At 53.0% G+C, this 14,951-nt stretch overlaps 1 protein-coding gene across 1 annotated transcript in view; it reads left to right on the forward strand.

Annotated features, from left to right (window-relative positions):
• The window catches only part of LOC112473130 (canalicular multispecific organic anion transporter 2-like), a gene marked incomplete at its 3' end in the record, with an annotated part of 17,808 nt that extends 2,860 nt beyond the window's left edge, over window positions 1–14,948 (forward strand). The window contains exons 2-9 of the mRNA XM_025041603.1: window positions 7,463–7,639; window positions 7,984–8,109; window positions 8,327–8,464; window positions 9,297–9,422; window positions 9,656–9,717; window positions 10,392–10,523; window positions 11,507–11,698; window positions 14,765–14,948. Coding sequence (XP_024897371.1) covers window positions 7,463–7,639; window positions 7,984–8,109; window positions 8,327–8,464; window positions 9,297–9,422; window positions 9,656–9,717; window positions 10,392–10,523; window positions 11,507–11,698; window positions 14,765–14,948 — 1,137 coding nt within the window. The remainder of the gene's footprint in view (window positions 1–7,462; window positions 7,640–7,983; window positions 8,110–8,326; window positions 8,465–9,296; window positions 9,423–9,655; window positions 9,718–10,391; window positions 10,524–11,506; window positions 11,699–14,764) is intronic.
• Between the last annotated feature and the right edge of the window lie 3 nt (window positions 14,949–14,951).

Below are 14,951 nucleotides of genomic sequence, written 5' to 3' on the forward strand. Positions count from 1 at the left end.
GTTTACCTAATAGCAGCTCTTGGTAGAAGCCTATGGGTTTCTCACTGGTCAAGTACCAGCACCTTCATTTTTCCCTGGACTGTTTACCCACCATAAGAGAGGGCAAAACCCTAGTCCTTCAGAAGCCCAACTTTCCGTGTCCCCTGCTCTGATGCCTGAGAGGAATTGAGATTTGAGTTTCATTCTGTCACTCACTAGCTGTGTCACTCACCCATCTCTGGGCTCCAGTCGGCTTTAGGTGGGCTCTGGGGCTCCTTCAGGTCTAGTTCCCCAGTGCCGATTCTGGGATTCGGCCTCAGGCTGGGTGGCAGGGACAAGAACATGATTAGCGCCCTCCAAACTCCTTTTGGGCTCCTGGGTATCGCTGTCTTCCTTGACTTCCTCTTAGGTCACTGCCCAGCCTGAGTAGGTGGCCACCTGAACTTACGAGTCATGGATGAGACTGATTTCAATGTACTTTGACTCTCAAATACAATGACACGTGAAGCTCTGGGGAAACTGGCAGAGGCAGGGCCCCTGAGGTAGGCTGGTGGGCATCAGAGCTCCCCAGTCTTCCTGGTTAGGCCAGATCCCTACAATCTCCTCCTTCCATCCCAGTTGGGGGCAGTGAAGCCGGTGCTGGATGGCTTTCACTTCTGAGCTCCTGGCTTCTGGCAGGCGGGTTTGGTCCCTGGGGCCCCAGAATGGCTTCTTCCCACCCACCCTTTATCTCCCGTATGGTCCTTGGACTTAGGGAAGGAAGTGAGTCAGGGGAGTAGCATTTGGGAAGGAACTTTGCCAAGCTCACATGCTGGTCCCCAGATGGGGAAATAGTATTGGAGCACCAGGTCCCCAGGGAGGGAGGCCCCCTCGGGCACTACCAGCTGACCCACCCAGAAGGCAGGGTCAGAACGCATGGGCTGCGTCCACCCCTCCCTAGTGGGTCTGTCCCGGGGGCAACTGGTAGAGGGGGATCCCTGAGGGATCTTGATGAGTGGCTGGGCCTATCTCCTCCCCACCTAGAGCTGTTTCCTGTATTCGGTGCAGGGGGTGGTGCTGGGAGAGGGTGCTAATCCTTGGATTGGATTTCTCCTTCTAACTGGATATTCAGGTTTCTAATCCAGCTGCTCCCAGAAACCCAGCTAGTCTGCTACTGCATGGCGGTAGCCCCTTCTCCTCAGCTCTTTGAGATGAACCGCAGCTAGGAGGTGATTCGAGGGGGTGGTGCAAGGCTGAAAGGAGATTTTTAATGTTTCGAGATGCACGTGTTCTGTCCCCAAGGCGGGATGTCATGCTGGAACCTTATAGGGTACAGAGAAAGTATAGTAGAATCCCATGGTTTGGGGTGGGGACTCTGGAACAAGACTGCTTGGGTTTGAGTGCTGATATCAGCCCATTGTGAACTGTGGCCACTTTCCAGCCATAGGTCTCAGCCGTTGTGAATATTAAATGATAATCCGAGAACACAGTGGTGCTCAAATAACCTAAGTTGTGGGCTGGCACAGCCTCTTTCAGAAGTAGCCAGGCCTGTGAGCCACGGCTGGCCCTGCATGGCCAGGCTTTACACCCCCGTCCCCCACCCGGGCCCTTCCAAAGGCTGCTGTTTTAGACATGGTAGGTCAGTGAATGTGACTGGGGATCAGAGCAGGTCCCTGCCCTTTCTGCATCTTTATTTCTGCCTAGATAAATGAACTTGTCAGTTTATCCCTTCTCCCCACCCCAAAGGATTAAGGAAGTAATTACTCTTCTCAGACAGAGGCTGTCAACAAGCCTGCGGGGTGGGGGGGGAGCTGGAAGTCCCTGACAAAGCCATGGCCCAGCTGGGGCAGAGGGCTCCAGGGTCCTTACTCTCACCTGTCCCCTACCTAGGTCTGTAGGGATTTCAGCTTCGGTGCCCACAAAGGGGCCTCTGCTGTGCCGTTCATTCTGGACGCCAGACCTTATCAGCTCCATCCAGCTGTTTAATCGCATTATTAAGGAGGCTGTTGTTGCTGTGGGAACTGTGTGGGTGACAGCTGCAGAGTAGGAGAGGGGCGTGGGAGAGATGAGGTCAGAGAGATGGGGGAGGCGGATAACGAGGGTCTTGAGGGCCATGCAGGAACTTTGGCTTTTCCTCTGAGTGAAATGGAGGGCCCTTGGCAGCTTTGAACCGGAGTAGTAACGTGGTAGCCTGGTCTGGCTTAGATTTCATAAAGATCTGCCTCTAGCTGCTGTGCTGGAAAAGACTACCCAGGCAGGCCGCAGGGGTGGAAGCGAGAAGACCGGGGAGGTGGCTATGGCAGTAATAGAAATTCAGGTGGAAAAGTTGGGCAGAGAGAAGTGGCTGGATTCTGGATACATCAGGGAGAACCAGATGAAGTTGCCTTTTTTATAGATAAGAATAGTGGAATATAACTCTTTCATCTTGTTCAGCCTGGTCATTTGAAGGTAGAGTGGTCAAGATTTGCTGAAGGATTGGATGTGGGGTAGGAGAGAAAGAGAAGAATCAAGGATGATCTCCAAGGATTCTGGGCTGGGACAAGGAAGGAGTTACCATCCATCGAGGGCAGGCTGGAGAGGAGAGGATGGGCAGGAGTTCGGTTCTGGACATGTTGTGTGAGGCATGTCCCCTCGACATCCTACAAAGGGCTCTGGGGTAAATAGTCTAAGGTACCTGCTGCCTTCTAGAGATGGCTCTGCCTAGTTGGGACATACTTATCTAAAGGGAAGAAGCCCAGGCTGGACCTCCCCGTGGGTCTCTCGTATCCCCAAGATCTCTCGATTGTTGCCACAGTCCAGGTTACCTGGGCAACCAAAACGAGGTCCCATCAGCTTCTTGTTCCTTCACTTGCTTTCTCAAGCGTTGCCTTGTTTGAATCAAGGTGCTTTGCTCTTCATTCTCTCCCTCGTGGGGAGCCGGCCAAGATGCTGTCATTGCCCCCATTATGACTCACGTGGAGAATGAGGTTCAGGGAGATGAAGGAGCTTGCTCACAGTTCCTCGGCTTCCAAGCGGCAGCCCACACAGGGTCCTCTGTATCGAGATTTGTTTCTTTTTGTGGCAACTCCTTGCCTGCCTCAAAGAGCCATGTCATCGACTTGCACACCCATGCAGGGATTCCCTGTCATGCCCTCAAACTCGGGCTCCCTTGTCAATCAACTCAGACCACTCCTGCATACCTGGCCCTGTGCTGGCAGGTGGAGAGTGGGGCAGGAGAGGAAAGGAGTAGTGTGGGCCAGGTGTCTGCCCTCAAGGGCTCACGTTGCTGCGGGAGAGAGCATGTGTTCACAGGTACAGGTACAGGCGGCACGAGATAGGGAGAAACCTCAGTTTGGCCCCACAAGGCCTGGGTGCTTGTTCAAGATCCCTGCTCCCTGTTGTCCTTAGACCTGTTGCCAGAACAGGTGGAACCTGCTTTCCCTTTTGAGCAGTGCCTAACGCTGTTCCTCCTCTCTGCTTCTGGAAGTTGCTCTGAATCCACCAGCCAGTGAATGACTGTGCTATAATAAACTGTCAATGAAACATAAAGGGTCTTTATCACTTTCACGGCTTAGTCACTTACTGGTTGCCAAGATCACACAAGATAAAACAAAGAAAAGCCAGGACAGGGGCGGGTGTGCCCCAAGAAGACTTCCTGTAGGAGATAAGACTTGGGCTGGGCCCAGAGAGATGGGAAGAGCACTGCAAGCCTGGAGACCCAACAGTTGCCAAGGTAGGGGCGGCCTTGGGCAGGCTATCTGGGTGGCAACTAAATGGATGGGATTAATGGGCTTGTTGAGTTGAAAGCAGAGTGGGGCTGCCCCATTGACAGTATTATGGACACATACATGGGTCCGTTCACACAATAGACCACCATGCAGAAATGAGGATGGCGTGTCCCCACTCATAATCAACCCCAAGGATGACACCCATGAGCATGGTGTTGAGTGAAAGATGCCAGATATAAAAGATACATACTGTACAATTTCCTTTATAGGAAGATCCCTAATGGGAAATATTAATCTACGTTGTTAGGAATCAGGATGGCATTCCCCTGGGACAAGTAGTGACTGGGAGGGGACACAAGGAGAGGCTTCTGGGTGCCAGTAATGTTGTTTCTTGATTTGCATGCTGGTTACACAGGCGTGTTCAGTATGTGAAAATTCCTTAGGGTGTATACTTAGATGTGTGTGCTTTTCTGTAGGTATATTATACTTGAAAAAGAAATGTTTTAAAAAGGAAAAGAAAAAGATCCGGGGCTGCGTTAGGGATTAGCTGTGTCTGCTGCCCTCCCCTGTGGTGCCTGACCAGGCCCAGTGAGGTGCCCAGCTCTGTCTGTGACCTGATGTCCAGCTGGGCCAATATGCCAGAGGCTCAACAAGTGTTTGTGGGCTTATGTTGCTTGAGGGACTACTGAACATGGGGCTCTAGAATACAAGATGTACAACCTCTGCCCCCTGGGACTCAAGTGAAATGCCCCAAAGCAGTGTGTCCCCAGACTGCATGGTCCCCAAAGGCAAGGACAGGTCTGCCCCAGGTGCTCCCAGCCCACTGGCTGACTATAGCAGGCCCTCACCAAAGCATCATCAGGTGGAAGACTGATGCTCCAAAAACGTGGCTGTCTAAGTAGGTGCTGACTTCAGAAGTGGAAGGGTGCTCAAGATGGAAGAGATGGGTGCCAAGCTGGGCCCATCACCGCTTCCCTGTAGTTGTTGGGGTTTTGACAAACGGAAGAAAGAGGGACCAGGTTGAGCAAAGGTATAGAAGTGGGAGTCTCAGAGCCATGTAGAGTGAATTGAGTTTGGCAGTAGCGGGAGGGAGCGGTGGGAAAGGAAGTGAGAAGAGAAGCCTGTGGGGTGCTTGGACTTGATTCCAGAAGCAGCAGGAGCCTCTGCGAGTTTTGGGCCTGAAGTTAGGGTCACAATCTGTGTTCCAGGGAGGGTCATCTTGCAGCAGTGGGCAGGGGCATTAGAGGGCAGTGAGCTGGCCCCGATGGGATTAAAAAGTGAAAATAATTGAGGAAAGGGAGGTAAGGTGTGAAGACCACTCCATGAAATATATTTTTAAGAAGGGAGAACTCAAGCACATAGATAGTTCAATAGTTCACATAGATAGATCACTCTAGGCCAGCCTGGGGGTCTTAAATACCATAGACATGCTTAGACTTTGTCTTCTAGGCAGTAGGGAGACAGTGAAGGTTCAGAGGAAGGGTATATGCTGAGCACCTACATGTGTTAGGCAGTGGTATAGGTACCCAGGATACATCAATAAATGAAATAAAGATTCTCACCTTCAAGTAACTTACATGCCAGCAGGAAGATATAAGAAAAAACATAGTTAACTAGTAAATTATATAGCATATTGAAGGGCGATAGGTACTACAGAGGAAAAAAAAAAGCAGGGAAGGGTAAGGAGGGTGGATTGGGGATGCTGAGGATGCGGTGCAAGTAGCAATATTAAACAGGGCTGGTCAGGGTAGGCCTCACTGAGAAAGAGAGACTTAAGTAAGTCTGAGGGAGGAGCGTTCCAGGCAGAGAGAGCAGCAAGTGCAAAGGCCCTGAGGCAGGAACAGGCCTGGTGTGTTCAGGAACAGCAAGGAGGTCATTGGCTGGAGTGAGAGAGGTCATGGATTGGTGGAAAGGGACACGGCACAGGTGTTCCGTGTAGGCTCTTGTAGGATGTGTGCAGTGGAGATGTTCAGTAGGTAGTTGGATAGAGAGATGGAGTTTAGAGAGTGGTGGCCTGGAGAGATAAACTTGGGAGTCATCAGCCTATAGATGAAACTGGATGAGATTGCAAAGGGGTTGAGAGCAGATGGAGAAGGAGATGGAGAAGAGGAAAGGACTGAGCCCCGGGGCACTCGGATGCCAACAGGGCAACCAGCAAAGAGACTTAGAAGCAAAGACCAGGAGAGAGCGGGCAGGGATCTGGGCCCCTAGAGCACGGGCGAGAAGAGACCAGAACCCATGGGAATTGCTTAGGAAGAGGTGAGGGTCTGGGTTAGTAGGATGGCCAAGGAGCCAGGTGAGCAGGCGATGTTATCCTCCCAACGTTAGCACGGAGGAAAGATTTATCATCACACAGTTGAAAGAGGTAAAGCTGTCTAATCCTTTGCGAGAAGAGAAAAAAGATGAGTTGGTTGATGGTCGTAGAGGAAACGCTCTCAGTAAAATATGTGTTTGAATGTATTCCCTGATCTTTTTTCAAAAAAGTTCTCAGCTGAAGTTATAGTCAAAGACAAGAAGGATCTTGTCTGGGCTCAGTGGTCCCCCAGGACACCAGACTCTTGGTGCTAGAACCAGGACGGTCCCATGCAAACCGGAATAGGCGGTCACTCTAAGCTTGGTAATTTACAGAGTTCTCGCCACATCATCTTGCTCTTTGAGCTCACACCCGCTCAGTGAGGCAGGTGCGGTGGGGGATGGCCTCCTGCCAAAAGGAGAGGCAACAGCAGACTCAGGGAAACGCCTCATCCCTTCCTGGGAGAGGCTTAGAGAGGAAGTGGGCTCTCCAACCATGTGTATATATTGCTTCGATAAAAATTTAAAAAATGATTTAAAAAACAAGTAGAACTCTAGAATGACAGAAAGCAGATCAGTGGTTGCCTGGCTGGGATGGGCTATAAAGGGGCACGAGGGAAGTTGTGGAACAATGGAACTATATCGTTATTGTGACAGCGGCTTCACAGGTGTGTACAAACCCATTGCATTGTGCCCTGTAAATGGATGCGGCTTATTATACTTTTATTATACTGTAGTTAGAGAGAGAAAACATGAAGAAATGAGGAAATGGAGGCAACCATGGCCCCCTAGGAGAGCCCACAGCTCACAAACATTTGCTCGTTTGCACTCTTACTTTACCCTCTCTCATCTTCACACACCTTCTGACCACCCTCCCCCCCATTGTAACTGGAGGGCAACTGAGTCTGGGGTTCATGCTGCCTGCACCGCTCAGCCTATAGACTAACACAGGAGTTGGGATATTTAGAATAAGCGTTTATTGTCAGAGGACCGGTGATCTAAGAAGGCAGCACGTTGACACCTTCAAAGCTTCCTTGCCTTCTCGGTCTGGCTTAGGGTATTTAAGGGAAAATCTGGGCTGTATTCCCGGGGCTATGCGACAGTTCCGGGGTGGGGGTGCTCTGTTGTACTTCACGGAGCCATTGCTCTGGCAACATGGTGGGTGTTAGCAACCCAGGAACAAAGATGGGAGTAGTCTGGAAAAAATGCTGGACCAGGATTGTGATCGGTAAGCACAAGGGCATTCATCATAAATTTCAGGGCAACTTTCTATGGCAAGGGACATTCCAAGCTTAGGGTCAAGCTGCTGAGGACAATCTATTGTTAAGCTATGTGGCAAGGAAAAGTGAAGCTGGGGACACTGAGACTTCTACTACGGACATCCCGGCTGGGCCCTTCTTCGCCATTGCATATGGAGCGTCTCTGTGGCTCAGCCACCTCCCTTGAGGGAGAGCCCAATCCTGCAGAAGGCAGCCATAGCACTAAATTATTTCCTCTGTCCCCAGGACTCCAATCTGTCGGTGTACACAGACAACCCAGACCTCACTCCCTGCTTCCAGAACTCCCTGCTGGCCTGGATCCCCTGCATCTACCTGTGGGTCACCCTGCCCTGCTACCTACTCTACCTGCGGTGCCACCACCGAGGCTACATCACCCTCTCCCGCCTCTCCAAGCTAAAGACGGTCAGGAGCTCAGGGCTCTTTGGGTGGGACTGGGACCTGGGGGAAATTTCTTTTAATGAGTCCCTTGCCCGACTCTCAGCAGCTGGACAGGGGTCCCCAGCTTCACCGCCTGGTGGGGGGCTATGGCAGCTTGCCAACGGGGTGTGCAGCCAACTGAGATCATCCCTACTTGGGGAGGTACAAGCAAATTTTCCATCAAGTCTCTCCTACCCTCAAGAAGCTTCCGGCCAGTGCCTAGCCCAGCCGTCAGGGCCAGGCTCCAGCAAGTCTGGTGGCTTCAGGAGCAAAAAGAGACTGTCCCTCCTTCTGGGGATGGTGGCTCTAAGACATGTCCTTGTTCATAGGCCTTGGGCGTCCTGCTGTGGTGCGTCTCCTGGGCTGACCTCTTCTACTCCTTCCATGGCCTGGTCCACGGCTGGGCCCTTGCCCCCATCTTCTTTGTCACCCCCTTGGTGGTGGGGGTCACCATGGTCAGTGTGGGGCCCGGGAAGCTGAGTGGGGGAGGGTCTCCAGTGGGTTTTGAGATTGTGATGGGAGAACCATGGGCTCTAAGGAGGAGGCCGGACACCTTAGCAGTGGGAAGATGGGGGGTGACCCCGAAACATCTAGCCACACAGGGTGGGGAGGAACAGAGGTAGGTCCAGATGTGTATGCTCTGGCCCGGCCTCCCCTGCCCTCCCTGAACAGCTGCTGGCCACCCTGCTGATCCAGTATGAGCGGCTGCAGGGGGTACAGTCCTCGGGGGTCCTCATCATCTTCTGGTTTCTGTGTGTGGTCTGCGCCATCATCCCCTTCCGCTCCAAGATCCTTTCAGCCGTGGCAAAGGTAAGGGGAAAGAGAGGCACCTACCTGGTCCAGCCCTGTCTAGGGTGTGACCTTAGGGCTCAAGGTCAGCGCTGGGTCCCAGGCTCCTCCCCTCTGTCCCTCCCTGGCTCCCAGGACATCCCCTGTGGTTCAGTCTGTTTTGTGTTGTTCTCTACTCACTGTATCTCTGCTGGAAGCAGGCGGGAAGGACAGAGCTGAGGACCAGGGTAACTCAGGGGAAAGGGGCCGTTGTTGGATATTCGTGGGAGTGCAGGGAGCTATTATTCTGTAGTCACCACCACCATCCACTGCAATGTCTCATAGGGGTGTCGGCCAATGTCTGTTTACTGAACACATGTTCGCAGACATGCACAGGTAGTTCTGGCTTACCTGGAAGTCTCATGGTCTCATTCTCCCCCTTTCTTTCCACCTTCCTCAGTTCCTGGCTTTCTTCTTGATCTTTGGTGGTGGCGATAGTGTGGTGACAGGAACACTGGGAGTCAGTTTGGCATCTCCTCATTTCTCCATCTCAAGGGTTAGACGGTCAAGTATATTCATAAGAGCACAGGCTTGGAATCGTCTGCTTATTATCTGTGTGATCTTGGGCAAATTCCTTGGTCTTCTGGAGCCCCATTTCTGCAGTTACAAACAGGGTGTCATAGATTTCCTATCCTGTAGGGAGGGTTGGACAAGGTGATGCAGGTGAGGTGTTTGGCACGATACCTGATGCCAGACAAGTCCTCACAGAACCGCAGCCCCCTTATGATCCGTCCCCTCTCTCAGAATCCCTGGGGGCCACCTCCTACCCCAGAGGAGACTGATGTTCTGATGCTTCTCCCCATTGTCCCTCTAGGGCAGGATCTTGGACCCTTTCCGCTTTACCACATTCTACATCTACTTTGCCCTGGTGCTCTGTGCCCTCATCCTGTCCTGCTTCAAGGAGAAGCCACCATTTTTCTCCCCAAGGAATGTCGACCCTGTGAGTTTTCCATGGAGGCTGGGAGGCAGTGGGGGTTCCACACCCATTCCTCAGCCAGCCCTTACCAGCATCCTCCATCCCTTCCAGTTCCTTCCGTCCCCAGGTCATGTCCACAATGTGTAACCTGGGGCTTAGAGTTGGAAGGTGGGGGCAGGGGGTCCTCCTCCCTCTAATCTGCCTTGAGAGGGTGGGTGGGCATTCCTCATATCCCCCGTCCTACTCTCACCTTCTAGAACCCCTGCCCAGAGGCTAACGCTGGCTTCCTCTCCTGCCTGTCTTTCTGGTGGTTCACAAAGTGAGTTGGTCCTCCCTCCAGCCTGGGTCAGAGAGAGGAGGGTGAGGAGATGGGGGGTAAAAGGGAGGAAGGAGAGTAGATAAGTTCAAGGCTCTGAGGAGCTGGGCCTGGCTGCCCCCACCTCAAACCCTTGTCCCTGCGGGCATGGGGCAGGTGAGGATGGGGAAACCTGTTTTTTTGGGCTGGGGCCTGAGTCTAAAGGCCAGCCCTGCATCTGGCAGGCAGTGGGGATAGGCCCAGGGGCTAGAGGGACACTGTAATTAGCTCTAAGCTTTTCTGTCTGGGATAAGCGTGCAGCTCCTCATCCCCTTGGCCATCCCTTGGAGTGGCTTGAGCAAGATAATTGTGTCTGTGACCTGGCTGACATCTCATTAACCATGCTGCACTGAAGGGGCAACTAAGGCTAGGGCTTCGTCCTTGCCCAGAGCTCCAGCCAACATGGATTTCATTACCAGGGCCCAGGGGTCAATGGGGATCTGGAGAAGAGGGAGAGGAGGGGCCTGGGGTGGGAAACTGTGGTGGGAGGCAGTGACCTCCAGCCTGTTCACTGTGGCAACAAAGGAGACACCTACCTTGACCACAGCACCCTAGGGAGACTCTCCTTTCTGGAGACCCTGGTCCCAGCTCCAGGCTGCTAAACTCTGATCTTATGTGGGGCCATCTGCTTGCCCCAGGATGGCTATCCTTGGCTACCGACGTCCCCTGGAGAAGCAGGACCTCTGGTCCCTGAACAAGGAAGACCACTCTGAGATAGTGGTGAAGAAGCTGCTGGATGCCTGGAAGAAGCAGCAAAAGCGGGCAGCACGGTGAGGCCCTCCTGTCCCCATGTCCCTTCACCTAGCCCCTTCACGCACCTAAGGGGAGGCTAGTCCACCTGGGATGCTCGCGTGGCTCGGGGTGGGGAGAAGAGCAGGTGCGGGTGGTCCTGACGCGGGACGTGAGGCCAGCTCTCACCTGCTCCCCTGAGCCCAGGAAGTGGCTGCCTCTTTCCGGACACGTACTCTGCCCCAGCCCTGGGCACGTGGGTTGATTCAATCTCCAACAGCAATATGGTGTGGGTTCTGTTGTCCTCGTGTTACAGATGGGAACACTGAGGCACAGAAGTTTAATGAGGCACTCAAGGTGTCCTAGTTGATGGTGGCAGAGCCTGAATCCATGCCCAGCTGTCTGGCATCAACTGCCCAGCCAAGAGAGCTGGGGCTCTGAGTCCTCTTCCCCTGCCCACTTCTGACCCTGGGGCTGAACCCTTTCCCTCCGCACCGCAACCCGAGGCCCAGGAGTTCGGTGCATGTTCAGTGAGGAGTCCCTAATTACCAACCGGCTGTCGGAGGGATAAAGGACTTGAGCTCGGTCAGCAGTGTCTTGGCTTCCATGGTTTGGAGCCTCTGGGTAAACCTAGGGTCCTCCAGTCTGCATGGGCACCCCTTCTCTGTCCCTCCAAGCCACTTCCGCCCCCTTCCTGCTCAGCTCTCCTGTGACTAGGCCACTAGCCTCCCCTGCCCATGTGTCCCTTCCCTCTTAGCATTTTTCCTCGGGACACTGGGGCAGGCCAGAGGCCGGGTATTGCTAGGTTATAGTCCTCCGGTAGTAGTTAAGGCAGTCCTCATGTGCCCTCTGGTACCCAAAGACAGTCTCTTGGTGAATTGCCTGGAAAGTCATCTTGTCCAGCCCCCTCTCAATCCTGAGAGCCAAGAAAGCAGCTCCCCTCTCCTTCCCACTCCTCCCAGCATTTGGTTTCATGGGGCCCACGTGCCCATTTCTACCTACTGTTCTTTCCTCCCTGGACCAGACTCAAGGCCAAGGCGGCATCTGGGAAGACAGTCTCCGGTGAGGATGAGGAGCTGCTGGGGGACCAGCCCAGGCCCCAGGAACTCTCCTTCCTCCAGGCCCTGCTGGCTGCCTTTGGCCCCAGCTTCCTCATCAGTATGTGCTTCCTGCTACTCCAGGACCTGCTCTCCTTCGTCAACCCACAGCTACTCAGGTCTCCCACATCCCTTCTTGCTGCAGCCCTTCCCTGGGCAGGGCGGTCGCTTGGCTGTCCCTGAGGACTGAGCCCGGAGGAGGGGACAACATGTATTGAAAAGAGCCCCAGACCTGGAACCAAAGGGGCTCTCCCTACTTTCTGTGTGCCCTTTGGCAGTGGCAATGCCTCCGTACCTCAGTTTCCCCATTCACATCTAACTTATGTACCAGGTACATGTTATGTGCCAGGCTCCCTGTGGACGCATTAACATTCTCTCTTAAATCTTACAGAGAAGTGTTCCTATGCCTTTTTACAAATGAGGAAGCAGAAAAACTAAGTGTAAAAAAAAAACCAAAAAGTGAAGATGCAGAAATTCAGAGAGGTGAAGTGACTGGCCCAAGGGCACACAGCCGATAAAGATGGATTCGAGTCCAGGGCTCTGAACTCCAGCTATGGTGCTCTTTCCAGATGATAGACTCCATCATCTGTCACATGTATGGCTTGGACTTGAAGGAGCTCTCAAACGAGAGGGTGGGAAGGAGAGCTGCCGAGCAGCTGAACCCCAAACCCCTTGCCTCTCCATTCATGCATTCATTCATTCATTCATTCATTCATTCATTCAATGAATACGTATGAGCCCCAGGGTACCAAAATGGTGCCAGATATTAGGGATACAGAGATAAATATGATGTAGTTTTAAAGTCTTGTAGGAGAAACTATCGTGTAAATCTGTTGGAGTACAGTGCAGGCAAAGGTGTACTCAGGTGTCTGGACAACCCCAGGAGGGGTAAAAAAAAAAAAAAAAAGCCAACTTGGGAAGGAGCAGGGTACGCTTGCCAGCCAGGGAGGTTTTTCAGTTTGGAAGGGTAGCTAACCATGTGAGGAAAGAAGGGAGAGTCAGCCTAGGCAAAGTCACAAAGGCCTGAGACAGCATGACTCAGGAATTCCAGGTAGTTCTGAATGCTGGAGGTCAGCGTGACCAGAGGGAGAGGTGGAAAAACATGAAGAGAAAGGGAGAGAGCTAAGGAAATCCTTAAAAGATTTGCAGCCAGAGAGGGGCGTTTGATTTGCATTTTAGAAGGACAGGTGGCCAAATGGAAGTGGGCCAAGCAGGTCAGGAATGAGATAGGATTCAGAAGCTGCTCAGGAGGTGGAGGTGTGTGCCAGGGAGAGGGAGGGGTCGAGAGTGACTAGGTTCTGGCCTGGGTAACTGGAGAGTGATGGGTCTTTCTCTGACATGATGACCTCAGTGTGGGGAGGGGGCTGGGCACTGGGCAAGGTGATGAATTGAGTCTTGGCCACATTGGGCCTATGGTGCTGGTGGGCCCCCCAAGATGAGACTCCCAGCTAGCTAGAGATCACATTTTCAGAGCCATCGGGTAAAAGTTGATGGTTAAGCTTTATCTGTGGCTAAGCTTTGCCAGACAGCCCATGCAAAGACCCCAGACAGAGCCCTAGGGAATTCTGACAAGTAAGAGGGTAAGCAGAAGTGTGACTTGAAAGGGTGAGAGACGGAGTAGCAGAGCACTTCCAAGGCAAGGTGTGGCCTCCAGTGAAGCAGGGTGGCCAGTAAAATAGAGCCTGGGGAAGGCAATGTGGAGTTTGTTAGTGACTTTGTCAACAATAGAGGCCGGGACAGGCCTGAGAGCAGGGGATCTGCAATGGAGACAGGGTCCATGGAAGTCTAGAAACCTCCTGTAAAGCAAGGTATATTAGCTTCCTGTGGCTGCTGTAACAAATTACCACAACTTGATTGTTTAAAGGAACAGAAATTTATTCTCTCACAGTTCTGGAGGCTAGGAGTCTGAAACTGAGGTGTCAGTGAGGTTGGTTCCTTCTAGAGGCTCTGAGAATTTGTTTCATGCCTCCTAGCTTCTTGTGCTTGCCAGGAATGCTTGACATTCCTGTTTGTAGATCACTCCGATCTCTGCCTCCATCTTCACAGTGCGCTGGCTCTCATGCTCGCTCTCTCTCTCTCTCTCTCTCTCTCTCTCTCTCTCTCTCTCTCTCTCCCTCCCCCCTCCCCCTGCCCCATGCATCTGCATCTCTGTATGCAAATCTCCCTCTCCAGTCTCTTATGAAGACACCAGTCACTGGATTAGGGCCCACTCTGCTCCATTGTGACTTCATCTTGATCACATCTGTAAAGACCTTATTTCAGAATAAGGTCACATTCACAGGTGCCAGGGGTTAGGACTTGAACATACCTTTTTGGGAGACACACTCAACCCACAGCAGAAGGAGAGGCCTGATGATGAGTATGGAGGTTGAGGGGAGCTTCGTCCCAGTATGGAAGAGACTTGGTTATGTCAATAAAAGGTACAGAGCTGCCAGCAGAGATGAAGCTATTGCAGATCAGGAGAAAGGGATGCGATGATGGAGCGTGTACCTGAGGAGGTGGGTGGGAGGCAGGGCTCAGGGGCAGGATCAGGCTCAGAAAGCTGGAGAGACACCTCTTCTGAGGCAGGAGGAAGGAAAGAGGCCAAGACTTGGGAGGGAAGCTTGTGGTTGGTGGAAGTTTTCAACAGAGGGTTAAGTGAGAAGACTTAAGTGGGTAGCTGCTGAGAGGGCCAGGGAGTGGGGACTGGTCCGAAGGTAAATAGGGCTATGGAAGGGGAGCTGAGTTAGGGCCCTGGAGAAGGTCACTGGGCAGCACTGGAGCCCGCTGATGTTGGAGAGGATGGATTGAGGAGCAAGAGTCTGTGTGGTCCTATGGTGGGCTCTGAGCCCTTAGCAGTTCTGGAGAAAGCATAGGAAAGTCGAATCAAAGAAGACATGGTGTTAGTTCCTGCCGCGTGGCCCAAGGAGACGAAAGACAGGCCGGTGGTGAGAGCGTTGGAAGGAATGGGTGGCGGGGGCCACGGCAGATAGAAGAGGAGGTGAAGGCAGAAGGGAGCAAGGATGGAGGTAACACTGGCTGAGTCCCCTGGTCCGGGTGGAGGCGTGGAGGGCCAGCAGCGCCCGCCTGAGAGGCGTCAGACCGGGGCGGAGTGGAGGCAGAGAGTGAAAGGGGAGGGCAGCGATAGAGGGAGGGAGCAACTGGAAAGCCCTCCCCACCTTCCCGCATCTCTCCTGCCCTTGCAGCATGCTCATCAGATTTATTTCAAACCCCGCGGCCCCTGTCTGGTGGGGCTTCCTGTTAGCCGGGATGATGTTCATGTGCTCCACGATGCAGACTCTGATCTTACACCAGTACTACCACCGCATCTTTGTGACGGGGTTGAGGCTTCGTACGCAGCCTGGAAAGCCCTCCCCACCTTCCCGCATCTCT

This window comes from Pteropus alecto, unplaced genomic scaffold (genome assembly GCF_000325575.1).
Source record: "Pteropus alecto unplaced genomic scaffold, ASM32557v1 scaffold98, whole genome shotgun sequence".
NCBI classification, from domain to species: domain Eukaryota; kingdom Metazoa; phylum Chordata; class Mammalia; order Chiroptera; family Pteropodidae; genus Pteropus; species Pteropus alecto.